The 15,030-nt window shown below is 67.4% G+C and overlaps 1 protein-coding gene across 2 annotated transcripts; it reads right to left on the bottom strand.

Annotated features, from left to right (window-relative positions):
* Positions 1 to 1,532: 1,532 nt before the first annotated feature.
* On the bottom strand, positions 1,533 to 14,649 carry LOC129514875 (tubulin epsilon and delta complex protein 1-like). 2 transcript variants are annotated; one of them, XM_055333568.1, is made up of 10 exons: positions 14,397 to 14,649; positions 14,219 to 14,315; positions 13,663 to 13,865; positions 13,273 to 13,428; positions 12,069 to 12,167; positions 9,590 to 9,676; positions 9,070 to 9,237; positions 8,126 to 8,311; positions 4,635 to 4,774; positions 1,533 to 4,465 (listed from the first exon to the last, which is right to left on the bottom strand). In XM_055333568.1, the coding sequence occupies exons 1-10, from the start codon at positions 14,562 to 14,564 to the stop codon at positions 4,405 to 4,407; spliced, it is 1,365 nt and encodes a 454-aa protein (XP_055189543.1). In that variant the 5' UTR covers positions 14,565 to 14,649; the 3' UTR covers positions 1,533 to 4,404. The 2 variants fall into 2 exon arrangements, with proteins under 2 accessions (XP_055189543.1, XP_055189544.1); XM_055333569.1 differs by lacking the exons at positions 1,533 to 4,465; positions 4,635 to 4,774 and having other exon boundaries at positions 6,689 to 8,311.
* Between the last annotated feature and the right edge of the window lie 381 nt (positions 14,650 to 15,030).

Below are 15,030 nucleotides of genomic sequence, written 5' to 3' on the forward strand. Positions count from 1 at the left end.
TGTAACTGCAAGCAAAATGCCAAGTTTGTCCCCAGTACATGACAAACTGATGATAAAATGTGTCCCGAAGTGCAAAGGGCCAAGAAGAGTCAAGACCTTCGGGAAGGGGGCGCCCGGGGCGCTCAGTCGGTGAAGTGTCCCGACTCTTGAGCTCACGCCTCGATTTCGGGGTCGTGAGTTCAAGTCCCACATTGGGCTCCACGCTGGGCATGGGCCCTGCTTTAAAAAAATAAATAAAATAAATATTTTTTTTAAAAAAAGGCTTCGTGAAGTAAAACAGGATGACAAAAATTTTTTTAAAGATTTTATTTATTCATGAGAGACACAGAGAGAGGCAGAGACACAGGCGGAAGGAGAAGCAGGCCCCATGCAGGGAGCCTGACGTGGGACTCGATCCCAGGATCACGCCCTGAGCTGAAGGCTCAACTGCTGAGCCACCCAGGTGTCCCAAAACAGGGCGACACACTGACCGACCGCGGGTGCAGACCTATTGTGAGGCTGCAGGAGTTCCAGCGCGTGCGTTCACGGAGGCGGGCAGAGGGCCGCGGGCCGCAGCAGAGCGGCAGACACCTGCCAGGCACAGAGCGCGCCGTCCGTGGCAGGTGCCACCTTGCAGCAGTGGGGCTGGCGGTCTTCCCACAGATGGTGCCGGGACAGTGGTCGTCCACATGGGCACGAAGAGCCACAACTCAGACACCCGAGCGCTGTGGGAGCGAACGATGCTCTAAACTAACAATAGGTATGTTTAGGAAGGTGAGAGCAATGTCACGGGACGGGTCAGTAAGGAAGAAAGCCCTGAGAGACTCATCTAGAGAGAAAAATCTTTTTTTTATTTTATTTATTTATGATAGGCACACAGAGAGAGAATGGCAGAGACACAGGCAGAGGGAGAAGCAGGCTCCATGCACCGGGAGCCCGATGTGGGATTCGATCCCGGGTCTCCAGGATCGCGCCCTGGGCCAAAGGCAGGCGCCAAACCGCTGCGCCACCCAGGGATCCCGTAGAGAGAAAAATCCTTGTGACTTTGGAGTTGGAAAAAAAGCTTAAATGGGCCACAAACAGCAGTGGCCATAAAAAAGAAAAGAGTGATCCACTGGATTATGTAAGTCTTGGCTTCTTTTTTTTTTCTTTTTAATTTAATTTAAATCCAATTTGCCAACATATAGTATAACCCAGACTCAGCTTCTGCTGATCAAGAGACATCACTGAGGGACGCCCGGATGGCTCAGCGGTGGAGTGTCCCCCTTCAGCTCAGGGCATGATCCCGGGGTCCCAGGTTCGAGTTCCGCATCGGGCTCCCTGCATGGAGCCTGCTTCTCCCTCTGCCTGCATCTCTCATGAATAAATAAATTTTTAAAAAAAGAGAGAGAGAGGAGAGAGAGAGAGCCATCACCGAGAGTGTGCGAAGGCAAATCACAGACAGGGAGGCACTTCCTTTTTTTTTTTTTAATTTTTTTTTTATTTATTTATGAAAGTCACAGAGAGAGAGAGAGAGAGAGAGAGAGAGAGGCAGAGACACAGGCAGAGGGAGAAGCAGGCTCCATGCAGGGAGCCCGATGTGGGATTCGATCCCGGGTTTCCAGGGAGGCGCTTCCTGCAGCTCCAACGACGGGCGGAGGACTCCCATCCAGAACGCACTAAGAACCTCTACATGTTGGTAAGAACCACAACACCCCGAGGGGAAACACGGGGGGAGATGCCAACAGGCACTTCCCAAAGGGGCAGCAACGAGGTGGCCAGCCCCTCTCGCCATCGGCAAGGGACGGCCGCGGGGCCGAGTGTGCGTGGAGGCGCTGAAGCCCCCCCGGCTCTGCCCTGCTGGCGGGGTGCGAGCCGGGGCACCAGCCTAGGAAACGGGCCTCGCCTCCTGCCACTGAGCACAGACACGCCCTGCGGCTGGAGGGTTGCACGGTGCGTGCCCGCGAGCAACAGATGGCCGGGGAAGCGTCACCTGGAACAGCTGCGACAGCCCCGCGGCCCCCGACACAGGGCAGAGCCAGGACGTCTGTACGATGGATTCCGGGCAGCAGTAAGAGCGGGCGGATGACAGCTTCGTGCAGCCAACCCGCGTGAGGTTCACGCATCCAAGGCCGGGGAAAGAAGCCAGACGCGAGCGAACGTAACGTATGACTTCATGAAGCCCCAAAACAAGGCGGAAGCAAGTTATCGCGTTGAGAGGTGCGGGCTTCGGGGTGAGCCATACGGAAGTTTGAAATCTATGATCTGAAACAGCTCGTGGGAAAAATAAGAGTGAAAGAAAACTTTCTAAAACTTTCTAAAACCGGGCAGCCCGGGTGGCTCAGCGATTTAGCGCCGCCTTTGGCCCAGGGCGTGATCCTGGAGACCCGGGATCGAGTCCCATGTCAGGTCCCTGCATGGAGCCTGCTTCTCCCTCTGCCTGTGTCTGTTTGTCTGTCTCTCTCTCTCTCTGCGTCTCGAATGAATGAATAAATAAAATCTTTAAAAAAAATAATAAAAATAAATAAATAAAAAATAAAAGTCACAAAACCAGGCAGCCCGGGTAGCCCAGCAGTTTAGGGCCACCTTCAGCCCGGGGCGTGATCCTGGAGACCCGGGATCGAGTCCTGCGTCGAGATCCCTGCCCCACAGGCTGCCCCTGGCGTGGGAGCAGAACAGTGGGACGGGAAGGACGTCCCCACACAGACGGGAGGGGACCGGCGGGCAGGAAGGGCCGTGTCCGAGTGAGCCGAGGCGGTGTTGGGAACTAGGTGGGCTCTGGCTGAGGGGACACGTGAATGCGAAAGAAATGTCGCAGACGGGGAAACGGAGGAGCCTGGGATGTAGGAGAGGCCGCGAGTCTCCAGGCGCTTCTCTCCAAGAAGCAACGAGATGATCGGTTTGGTGAGAACAAAATCCAAGGTCTCTGTTGAGCAAACAGGATGCCACGAGCAAGCGTGTGAGCAGGTGACAGGATGGAGAGGATACGATGAGTAAACCCAGCGAGAGACGCACAGTCCCCAACACAAGTGATGAAGGGATACGACCAGGCGGTCGCATCAGAGGGGCCCGAAGAGCTTAGCGAGCGCAGGTGACGACGGCGGCACCTGGTGCCCCTTGCACTGCAAACCTGTGGACGCCACACAAAGCTGGGGAGGGTCTCGGGGACAGGAGCGTCCCAGCCGGTGGGAGTGTGGGCTGGAAGCGAGCACAGCCAGGTGGAGGGTCGGTCGCCCCCGCGCCCGGTCCCCGGTCGGTCTGTGACGCCAGAGTCGGGGGGCGGCAGGGGAGTGAGCCTGAGGGACGTGGACACGCACCCACTGGACGGAAGCAGTGACGAGCTGGACACACAGCTCCAAGGACGGAGCCCTGAAAACCTAACACCAAGCGGAGGGGAGCAGAACGCAACACAAAACGTCACGCGCATTAGGGTCGTGCCGAGGCACCCGAGGGCGCCACGGCCAATTCTCAGGGGCACCACAAGGCGCTTTGAGCTTTTCCAGGACACAGGTACGCACGGCCCGCCGGGTGGCCCGCAGTCGGGGCGCTGCGCTGCCCTGCCGTCCCCTCCAGGGGTCTCTGCAAAGGGGGCTTTCCGGAGCTGCTGCCCCGACTGGGGGTCAAAGGCCACAGCAGGTGGCGGCCCAGAGGGCAGCGCAGTCTCGGGCGTGAGAAGGCGCGTGGGGCCTCACGGTGTCCGGCAGCCCACGAAAGTACGGTTATGTGAGAAAGACCGCTTTCAGGGGCGCCCGGGGGGCCCGGTGGGCGGAGCGTCTGCCGTCGGCTCAGGGTCCTGGGGTCAGCCCCACGGTCGGGCTCCCTGCTCGGCCCGGGCCTGCGTCCCCCTCCGCCTCTGCCCCTCGCCCTCCTCCTGCTCTCGTGCTCTCTCTCTCTCTGACAAATAAATAAAATATTTTTTTTAAAAAAAAAAGAACATTGTCGGGCAGCCCAGGTGGCTCAGCGGTTTAGCACCATCTTCAGCCCAGGGCGCAGTCCTGGAGACCCGGGCTCAAGTTCCGCATCGGGCTCCCTGCATGGAGCCTGCTTCTCCCTCCGCCTGTGTCTCTGCCTCTTTCTCTCTCTCTCTCTGTGTCTCTCATGAATAAATAAATAAAATCTTTAAAAAAAAAAAAGAACATTTTCAGTGGATGGGTACTTGGGTTTGTTTCTGGTTTTTGTTCTGAACTGCCAAGTTGTTAGGACCCAAATGCATATTCGTAAACGGAACTGTCAGAGGTTTCTTTTGAGCAGGGGGGTCCTGTGAAGAGCCCTGGGGGCAACGCGAGACCCCAGCACGGGACCCGGGGAGACCCGCCTGCCGCTGCTGAGCCCCCACCCGCCCCAGGAGAGCAGCCCCGTGCCCATGTGCTCCCTGCACCCGCTCACGTCCCAGGTCTGGGGACTGCACAGGTGTCTCCACCATGTCCACGTCTGGCCCACGGCGACCTAGACAGGCGGGGTCCCCCCAGAGGAGGGATTTTGGCACATCATCCGTAACACCCCACAGCTGGAAGAAGGACAAACACAGCGCCGTCTGTCCACAGATGGAACGGGACTCAGTCTCAGGGTAAGGGCAGAAGGCCCGACCCCTGCTCCCACAGGGGCGAGCCGTGAGGACCGGGCCCTGGGTGACCTCAGCCCGTCCCAGAAGGACAGAGCACGTGTGGTGCGCTCACCTGAGGAGCCTCATCCATGCAGCGGACGGGCCGGGGAGTGAGTGCGGACGGGGCCGGGGTTTCAGCTTGACGGGGTGAGAAGGTTCTGGATATCTGCTGCCCAACGGTGGGGAAGTACGTAACACCACTGACCCATACACCTAAAAATGGTTAAGGTCGGAAATTTAATGTTAGCCTTTTACCACCAAGAAATATAAATGGTCCCCAAAATGGGGGTGGGGGGGACCTTGGTGTTATAAAGAATCTGAGCAAACCAGAAGGAAACACAAGAGAGCCGTCAGCTCGCGTGCCCCAGAACCAAGACAGCCACAGAGCCCAGAGCCCGTATCCACCTGGACCCGCCTGGGCCCAGCCCCCCCACCACCACCTCCCGAGCCCAGCTCGGCTCCCCCGGGGGCACGGGGGTTTTCTGGAACAAAGGCATCGGCCAGCTCGGCGGGAGGGCCCAACGGGCCACGGGCGTGTGCAGCCCCTGCGCCCCGACCCTCCCGAGCGCTGTGCTGCCCCCACGCACACCCCGTTTCCGTGCGTGGACCCCTCGTGGCTCCGGGTCCCCCAGCCCGTCCTCGGCTCTGCCCACCACCCTGACACCTCGACCCGCCGCCCAGCCGCCCGGGGTATGACGGTTATCCTCCGGCGCTGGCAGCGTGCAGGCGCTGCGGGAACGCTGGGGGACGGCCAGCACAGCGGGAAGGGCCGGGGAGGTGGCCGGACACCCTGCGGGGGACGCGGCGGCCGGGGACACATGAGGGGAGCACCCGGGCCAGGTCACCAGCCGCGCCCCCCACCCAGGCTTCCATCCCGAGTGCATCGCGGCCCCAGAATGTGGACGTGACCGGCCTGCGGCCCCGCCAGCCGCGCCCCCAAGTGTGGGTCCAGCCAAGGTGGGCCAACGGCCCCAGAGGCCCTGAGCTGAAGGGAGAGGAAGCGGCCGGTGGGCGCGGAGGTCAGGGCCAGGACCCGGGAGCTGGGGCGGGGAAAGGTCGCCGTGGGCGCAGGACACAGACGCACCTGTGTGCACGGCTGCCCGCGGGCCCTGCTGGCGCCGTAGTTGGTAAAACACCCAAGAGGCCAGCACGGGTGCGGGCAAGGACGGCAGACGCGGGTCCTGGAGCCCGCGGGCCCGGGCCACCAAGGCCCCCACCCTGTGACGCCTGCGTGGCCTCCTCTGAGGTCTCCTCGTAGGTCCCCTCGTGACCTGTGTGTCCTTCCCTCACGGACCCAGGAGGCCTGGTCACAGCGGGGCCCGTGGCCACACTTACCGGCCGGCTGCCGTGCGGGTCCCCCCTCCTCCCAGCCCCGGGGGAAAGGCCTCCCCGGCCTGGGCTCCAGCCGCCCAGCCCTGCCCTGCGAGGGCCCTGCGCCCACCCGGCGGGCCGGTGCCACCTCCCACCTCTCCCGTCCAGGTCCCATGGTGACCCGCTTCCTCTTCCCGGCGGGGCCTCCCCAGGGTCCCACTCCCTTCTGTGTCCTCTACGCCAAGTCTCCGCAGGTCACAAGTGTCATGAAGGGATTCTAGGCTGCCTCATCCTCCCTTGTCCGTAAGATGGAGTCTTCAGAGAAGCAGGCTTCTGGCGTCGGTGGCGGCCAGTGGAGCGTGGTGTCCTTGCCCCGCTGAGCCACCCTCGGACACCTGCCTGCCCAGAGCAGCCCCCGCTGCCCCTCGCTGGCCGGGCCGGCCCATAGCGTGCACATGAGCTCCGCCGGCCAGCGCCTGCACCTGGCGCCTCGGGGGTGGGGGGCCCGGCCTCCACCTGTGGGCCGGTCGTGTCATGTGCATCTCAGGACTGTCACCGACCAGCCTGGGGCTGCAGGGGAGGCAGAGGAGCGTCACAGAGGCCGCCCGTGGGAGATGGACCTCGCCGACGGCCCCGCGCCCCCTGCCCACCTACGGCCGAGCCGCCGGGCCGCGCTTCCCCAGCCACCAGGTGCGTGCTTACGGCGGCACCCGTCGGAGCCCAGCAGAGCGCACCTGCTCCCGGGGCAGCTTCCCCCGGACTTGGCCGCCGGGGCCGTCCCTCCCCGAGTAGCTCTCACAGACGCCACAGACACACTCGGGGTTTTCAGTGGGGCTGTATTGGACCTACAGACCGGTCTGAGAAGTGACAGCTCCGTAAGACCGAGCTTCCTTGGGCCTGTAAAAGCCAAGCGTCGGGGGCCAGGGGCGGCCTGGCTCGGACGCGGTCCTCCAAGGCGGGCAGTTCTGAGTGGACTCGTTTCCGAGACGCGAAGGGTCCCACCCGGTGGTCGTGATGGCTGAGGGCAGGGCAGGCGGAGGGTCGAGGCCCGTGTGCCTGGCCTACAGCCGGAGCCCCGAGGAGGAGCGGGGGGGCCTGTGGCTGGAGGGAGGGACCCCGGGCCAGGAAGCTGGGGCGCAGGCCCAGAGGCTCTCCTGAAGGGGGAACCTGCCGGCCACTGCCTGGTCCGGCCCATGCTCCTGACCAGTCTGCCTGGTGTGACAGCGCAGAGGGAGCCCCGGCATGTCCCTCAGGATGGGGGTGGGGACCAGGCTGGCCCAGCCCGGCGCCCCAAGTGTGAGCCGCTGCTCCAGCACACCCTCAGCAGCAGGAAAAGCCGAGGATGTTCTGCTGGGGACTCAGGCTCTGGAAGTGTCCCCGGGCCTGAACCGGCTGGCAGCAGCAGGCTGGGGTTCAGCTGCCCCGGGCCAAGGGGAGCCTGGCGGGAGGCAGGACGAGGCCGTCTGCGCCTGCTGGGTGAGGGGTGCCGACAGGCTGAGGCCCCTGCGATGGAGGGGGCCTGTTCCGGCGCGCTGGGGGCACGTCCCCCAGACACAGATGGCTCTTTGTCAGGGCCGAGCCCAGCTCCCCCATCGGACTCACGAACAAAGCCCCCTCTGTCCACGGTGGCCTCCCCCTCACCCCCAGCACCGCCCCCAGGAAAGGAACAGAGCCCCCACCCCAGGCTCCCAGCCAGCGCCCCTGCCCAACACACGCACACACCAGGCCCAACGAGGCGGGGCACGCGGTGGGGGCCCGGATGCAGTGCGTGAGGGGCACCAGCGACCCTGATGCCTGACACCCAGGGGCCCCTTCCCCCAGGCCTGAGCAGACCCAGCCACACCCAGACGGCAACCTGGAAGGGGGCGGGGGGGGCGGGGGGGGCAGGACAGGGCCTCGCCCCTGCAGGGAGGCCTCTACAACCCAGTTGTGCGTACTCTCTTGGTCCTGAATGCCCACGGACACCTCGCTGGGCCTGTCGTCCTGCCCTGGTATCGCCAGCCAAGGGGCTGGGCTGTTCCCGGTGAGGTCAGCCACAGGCTCTGTGTCTGCCTCGTCCCCGGGTCCCGGCCCCCCTGGAGGCCTCCCCCTGGAGGAGCGCACACCCGCGGCCCCTCAATGACCAGGCGGCAGGATCCAGATGAGGCCGGGCAGGGCCGCCGCCAGCCGGGCCAGCTCCTGCCGACACTGGCTCCGCAGCTGGCGCAGCACCGCCTCCAGGCAGGCCTCCCGGCTGCGCAGCGCCCCAATCACCTCGGCAGCCCGCAGCCCCGGGCCCCCCGAGGCTCTGGCGTCACTCTTCACCAGCCGGCAGGGTCCGTGGGGCTGGGCCGGGGCCCCACCTTGCTCCCAGGCCCGCCGAAGTGCCGCCAGCTCCTGTCCCACGGCCTCCTGGGTGGCCCGCTGCAGAGCGCTCCACTCGGACCCCGAGCCTCCAACCTGCGTTGGGGACAAGGCGGCTCGTGAGCCAGGGGTGGCCGCCCGCTGGCCAGGACACAGGCTGCAGGCCCAGATCCCACTCCTCCCCGGGGAAGGGGCCAACCCCGGTGCTGGCTGTCCAGCCGTTACATCACCCTCCCCGAGCACCTGAGCCCTGAGCCAGCAGTGGGCCCGGGACAGGGCCAGCACCTGAGCACCCGGTGGCCTGCAGCACTGCCCAGCGGCAGGCGACCCAGCTCACCAGGTCCCCGGGGCCTGTTCAGAGCCGAGGGCCGACCCTCCAGCCACCTACCCCCACCCCCACCCACCGTGCCGGGGTCAGGCTCGGCCTCCCACACCCACTGCCTTCCCAGGGCTCCCAGGAGGGGGACAGCGCCTGCCCAGCACTGGTGCCCCAGGCGAGCCCAGCCCAGGGGCGGGGGAGTGAGAAGAGGCTGTGTCCCCAGTCGTGGCCCTGACCCTGGCCCTCAGCGGGCTCCGCTGCAGACAGCTTGGGAGAAACGCCTGCAAACATCAAACACGCTCCAGGGGTCACCACCACGGACGGGAGGGGCCGCAGGCTGCTGGGAACAGCCCCGCTTCACGGGGTCCTGAAGACTTTAGGGAAAACCCTGCCTGCAAGTTACTTCAAGATGCCTCAGAAAACACGAGGCAACCGGGGTGGCTCCCGGGGAGCAGGGCAGGGCACGGGCGGGGCTGGGGGGCCGGGAGGGGCTACGTGGGGACAGAGCGCAGTCCCTGCGTCAGCGCCCCCTCACCCTGGCCTCCCAGGCCGCCCGCCGGGGCTCCACGGCTCCCTGCAGCTCCTCGTGCAGGGCCTGCAGCTGCTGAGCCACCATCTCCAACTGGTCAGCCCCCGACTCGGGGATCCTGGGCAGAAACGGGGGCTGTGCGGCCTCCAGGGGGCAGGCCCCCAGGACAGTGTCCTGCAGAGAGAGACCCCACCCCGTAAGAGGCAGGCAGCGAGCCCAGGCCTCCTAACCACAGGCCCAGCCCCTCAGCCCATGGGGCCAGCGCCCACCGCCGAGGGTGGACAGCTACTTGTCACCCCAGCAGGCCAGAGGCCAGGGCAGGCTGGATACTGAGAAGTCGGGGCTCCCGGGGAGCTGGGCAGCAACGGGGACGGGACAGAGTCCTGGAGAGGGCCCCGGGTCTGAAGCTGGCTTCATGGCCGGTGTGTATGCGCCCCCCACCCCCGACGCCCCTTCCCGTCTGGGCAGTAGGGAGGTGCCCCCAGGGCTGCTGGCTGCGCTCAAGGCTGGGGGGGCCCCGTCGTACCATCCACTGCCAGAAGACCAGCTCCCGGCGCCGCCACGCCAGGGCAGCCTCCAGGCGCGCGTTCTCACTCTCCAGCCTCCGGAGCAGCTGCAAGGCAAACCACACACCGCGGCCAGGTCAGAGCCCCACCTGCCCTCCGGGGACCCCCAGCGCCGACGCCCGTCCCTCTGGCCCGCAAGCCCGTCACCGCCGCCACCTCCGGCCTGGCCATCTCCGGGCAGGCAAGGCAGGGCAGCCCCACCTCCAGACGCGACCGGGCCGACACGCCACGGTCCCCACGGAGTCAGGAGCAGACATCAAGCACCTTGGGCTCAGGACCTCTGCCCCACAACCCTCACTGGGGGCCGCAGCCCGAGACGGCGGGCAGGTGAGGGAGCCCAGAACGGGGAGCCTGCCGGGCTCTCGGGGGAGGGAACCCCTCCTGGGCAACCTGGGAACCCCAGCGGCAGGGAGTCCGGGTCGCACAGCCCCGAACCTGCGCCCGCCACACAAACAGGTGGACCCACAGACGGCCACGGGCCCCAGGGCTGCTGCCGCTCACGGAGTGCCTGCCCCGGCCTCGGCCTCCAGGAGCTTGGCGGGGGCCAGGAGCCCCACACTGGGGGGCCCACTGGTCACTGGGGCGGCACAGTCAGGCCTCCTCGAGCCCCGCCTGGGCCCCAGCACGCCCCGCCACCCCCACCAGGAAGCCACAGGCCTGCACCTGCTGTGGCTCCTCTCTGAACACAGCACACCCGCCGGGCGGCGCCCACGGCTCCTTCTAGAAGGCAGACCTGCCGGGCTTCCTGGGAACCCAGCGGCGCGCTGTGCAGCCAGGACGAGGGGCCAGAGCACAGCGGCCAGCGAAGAGCTCTGCGCGCCGCCGGCGGGAAGGGCCGGTGCACACGCCCTACACACCGGCCCGGGGGCCCGGGGCTCCCCGCCGGGAGGGGCCCCTGCTCTGCCCCCGCTCCGCAGCAGACGGCCAGCGGGCAACCAGGAGTCCACTTCCTACAGCCGGAACCTGGGGCTCCAGGGGCCAGATGGGGACAGCCTCGCGCCCTGCCCCTCCAGCGGGGGGGCCTAGCGGAGCACAGCCCGGAGGCTGAGAGGTGCTGGCCCCCCGCCTGCTGCCCACGTGCACGCAGGCGAGCTCAGTTCTGTGGTTTCCGAGAACAGTCCGCGGGGCCTCCCCACCTCCCAGGCTAGGGAAAGGGGGGCAGGCACAACAGGAAGGCGCAATGAGTCCCCGCTGCCCCCCACCTCCGGCCTGGTGCTGGAGTCCCCCGCCACCCCCGCAGCCCGCTGCCTGTGGCCAGGCACGGGGACGCGAGAGGGCTGCAGGCCCAGCCCGGAGCCAAGCACGCGTGCTGCCCAGCTGCTCCGCGGCATGCCTGGCCACCCACAGCAACCACAGATCTCTCCAGAAGCTTCTGGGACCCATCCCAGGAGTGCAGGTCCTTTGGGTACACTGGCCCAGGTTTCTGCCACTCGCCCTCCAGAGACCTGGGAAGGAAACTGATTGTGACCCCCATCCACCCCACGCCACCTGCGGTCCTGCAGCTGCAACACGCCCCAGCGTCAGACAGGAGGGGGGGCATGCAGGCCAGGGCCCCCAGGGGCAGGAGGCCCGGCCTCGCTGAGTCACCCGTAAAAGGACACCTCGGGTCGCCAAGATACTACGGCCTCTGCACGGCCAGGGACAAGTGCAGCCCTGCCTGAACGGGGCCAGCCAGGTATTGGCCAGGGATGCGGGCCTGGCAGGCACCCCCAGGTGGCCACCCCAACCCCACTAAAGGGATGCAGGACCTTCTGGGAGCACGTGACTCCAAGCCTGGGATCTGCTGGGCCTGGAAAGAGCGGCCGCACCAGCCCTGAGCCTCAGCCCTCCTGCCTGGCCAAGTGCCCCCCAGGCTGCACGGTGCCAGCCTCACACTCTGGACGAGCCAGAGTCCAGCCCTCAAGTGACAGCCAGCCCTGGGCCTGGCCCAGGACACCCTGGCCGTGCCAGCCCAAGGGAAGGAAACAATCGTGACAGATCGGGGGCCACCGAAACGAAAGTCAGCAAAGTCGGGCCATGCTAGACCAGCCCTCTGCCCACCACCTCATCGCCAGATGACCCCTGCTCGGGCTCCAGGCACCCCCATCGTGACCTTGACCCTCAAGCAGTCTTCCTTAATTCCAAAGGGCACCCTCCCCCAGCTGCCAGTCCAGCCTAGACACCTGTGCCCCTGGGGCCCTAACCATGCCCAGCCACAGGCACACACAACAGCCGGTCTGCATCCTGGTCTAGGGCGCCAGGGGAGGCCCTCAGGAGGTGCCTGTCCCCCACATCAGCAAGATGGTGAGTTGGGCAATCACCCAGAGATCAAAGCGGGTCGGCTGGGTCCTCCTTCGCAGCCCCCTGCCCACCTCAACCCCACTACCTCTGGTCTCTGCAGTCCTATGGCACCAATAGACACCTGGCTCAGACAGGAGGGGGACCCACACCAGCCCTCACCTGCTGGCCTCCCTCCGGGTCCCTGAGCATCTCGGTCTCAGCAACAGACAGGTGGCCGAGGCTTCGGTCACTGTGGCAGCCACGGGTATACGAGTGGATCTGAAACAGGCAGTGCCAACCCCAGGCTGAGCAGGAGGGAGCAAGGAAACGGGTCTCGCCTTGCCAAGGTGGTCCAGGGCAGGCCAGGGTCAGGCTCAGAGAGCAGTCAGCACTGTGGGGGTGCTGGCCCAGGGCCCTCCCGGAGACCCCTGCAGTGGGAGGGGCGCTGGACAGTCCCCCCTGTAGCCTCCCGGTCCCACCCAGTTCCCAGGGGCATGGTGGGAATCGAATGGGGCACCCCTGCTTCTCCCTAAGTTCACTGAGTGCCAGGTCTACGTGGGGGGAGAAACAGCCTCTGGACAGGCTACATGGTCCGGTGGAGCCAACAGCAGGGACACAGAGTGACCATTTGGGTCTGGGAGGCAGGGAAGCTTCTCGGAAGGTGAGGCCTGAAGGCATCACGGAGGTTAATGAGTGGCCATGGCCCACGCAGGAGGAGCAACTGGAGCCCAGGCCAAGCAAGAGACAGGTTCTAAGAAGGGCTGAGGGAGCAAAAGGCTCTCTGCAGGGGTCCAGGGTGCAGGGGCACAGGAGTGCAGGGATATAGGGGTTTAAGGGTGCAGGGGTGCAGGGTGCATGCATACAGAGATACAGGGGTACAGGGGTGCAGGGATACAGGGGTGCAGGGATGCTGGGTGGCGGGGCCCACACTGGTGGGAGTGGGAGTCTGAGCATCCCTGCCCAGTGGCCTCTGAGCCTAGCTGCAGTGGGCCTGTAAGGGTGACCTGTGCCCCCACCGCGGAGCCTTACCAGCCTCCAGGAACCCTACAGAAGCTGCCCACTGCCCACGAGCACCCAGGATGTGCTAGGAGGGGGTACCTTCCTCCCGGAAAAACACCCAGGCAGCCGCGGCTCCCCCAGGGCCCAGAGATCATTCTGCTCAGAGACGGAGCCTGAGGCCCCTGACGACTTCCAGGAACAGGCTCCCTGCCCCATGGCTCCCTGTCCCAGCGATGCCCAGGTCCACCTGCCCTGGACTCCCCCGGACCACCTGGAGCCCGGGGCTCAGGATCCGGGCCACTGCAGGGCACACCCGGGCTCCTGGATGGACAGGCCTCGGGCAGAGAGGCCGCGGGCCCCGGGGCCAACCCTCAAGCCCCAGTACCTTGGCCAGGAGGGCACACTGCTCCTGCTGACTGGTCATCAGGTTTCGCCACTGCAACCGCAGCTTTCCCATCAACCACTGCAAGTGGCGTATGTCCACAGGGCCATCTGCACCCCCGCAGGCTGCCGGCGGGCCAGGACTGGCCGGGGCTTCGCACTGGGGAGGGAACGGGGGTCACGCCCTGCTCCCCCACCCCCTGCGGACACCCCGAGGGAGAAAGAGAAAAGACGCCCCCCCCACCCCGAGTGAAAGCCGTGGGCCCCCGGGGCTGCCCGGAAAGGGGGAGGGCAGGAGGCCGGCGCAGGGGTGGCCCCGCCGACCCCCAGGGCGGCCCCGAGGGCTGGCCCAGGCGACCCGATGCGACCCGATGCCCGCTCACCCCACACGCACCTGGCACAGGGCTACCTCGTCGCCCAGCCGCACGCGTGTCCGGCCCAGCAGCCGCTCGAGCAGGGGCCCGCGGGCCAGGAGCCAGGCGAGGGCCAGCAGGAGCTCGCGGCTGCCCCGGGCGCCGTCCTCGGGGAGCTGTGCCAGCGCCCGCCGGGGGTAGCCCTGGGAGCGCAGCGCCCTCTTCACCAGGCGGACTTGGGCCTCTGGGAAGGGGCCCGGCTGCTCAGGGGGCGCCCAGTGGGCACCACCCCGCCCGGGCCTCCGGGGGCCCCGCACGGCCACCAAGCAGAGGCCAGGGTGGCAGGGGACTGGGGGCGGGGGAGAGGGGCGCCAGGGCTCGGGGGCGGGGCTCACGAGGGGGCGGGGCTTTGCCGAAGCGGGGGGGGCCAGAGCTGGGGTGGGCGGGGCTATGGCCGCGGGGCGGGGCTTACTGAGGGGGCGGGGCCACAGGAGCCGGAGGCCCCCGCGGGGAGTGGGCAGGGCCAGGGCTGCGGGGCGTGGCCTCGTGCGGGGGCGGGGCTTGCGGGAGGAGGGGCTTGTGGTGGGCGGGGCTTACCCAGGGCCGGAGGCGCCGGCGGGGCCCGGGGCGCAGGCGCGCAGTCGCCCGGCAGCGGCGAGAGCGCGAGGAAGAGCGTCCGCCAGAGCGGCGGGGCCTGCGCGATCAGAGGGCGGCGGTCAGCGTGGCCGCCGCCGCCCCGCCGCCCCGCCCCCCCAGCCCGCCCCGCGGGCCTCACCGCCTCCGGACGGTCGAACTTGGCGCGGCGGAAGGTCTCGGGGCTGGGCCCGGCGGGCAGCGTCCGACTGAGCGCGGCGACGGCGTCCAGCAGGGCCCCGGCCGCGCCCGCCCGCTCCCGCTCCCGCTCCCGCTCCCGCTCCCGCTCCGCCCGGCGCCGCCGTCTCATGCCGCCCTCGGGGTCCCGGCGTCCGAGGCGGGCGGTGCGGCGCGGCCCGGGACACGCCCCCAGCGCCCGCGGCCCCCGGGCGGACGCGCTTCCTGCGCCGCAGCGGCCAATGCGCGTCGGCGGCTCCGCGGGGCCCGCCCCCTGCAGCCCGGAGGCGGCCTCGGCCCCGCCCCCCCCGCCGCCCGCCCCAAGCGGCGCCGGCAGGGCCCGCGCCCGGGAGCGCAGCGCGGCGGGGCCGGGCCCCGAGGCCCCCGAGGCCCCCGCGCACCCCGGCCGCCCTGCTCGCCCGCCCCTGCCCCTGCCCCTGCCCCTGCCCCTGCCCCTGCCCGGGTCCGGCCGTGCGCACCGACGCCCCGGCGCGGGGGGCAGCCGCGTCTCCGGCGTCTCGGACGGTGTCGCGGACGGCTGCGGAGCCCAGGCCTGGGGAGCCGGCGGGCTGCCTGCGGTGGCGTGGGCACGGGCGTGA

Source organism: Nyctereutes procyonoides, unplaced genomic scaffold (genome assembly GCF_905146905.1).
Source record: "Nyctereutes procyonoides isolate TBG_1078 unplaced genomic scaffold, NYPRO_anot_genome, whole genome shotgun sequence".
Taxonomy (NCBI): Eukaryota; Metazoa; Chordata; class Mammalia; order Carnivora; family Canidae; genus Nyctereutes; species Nyctereutes procyonoides.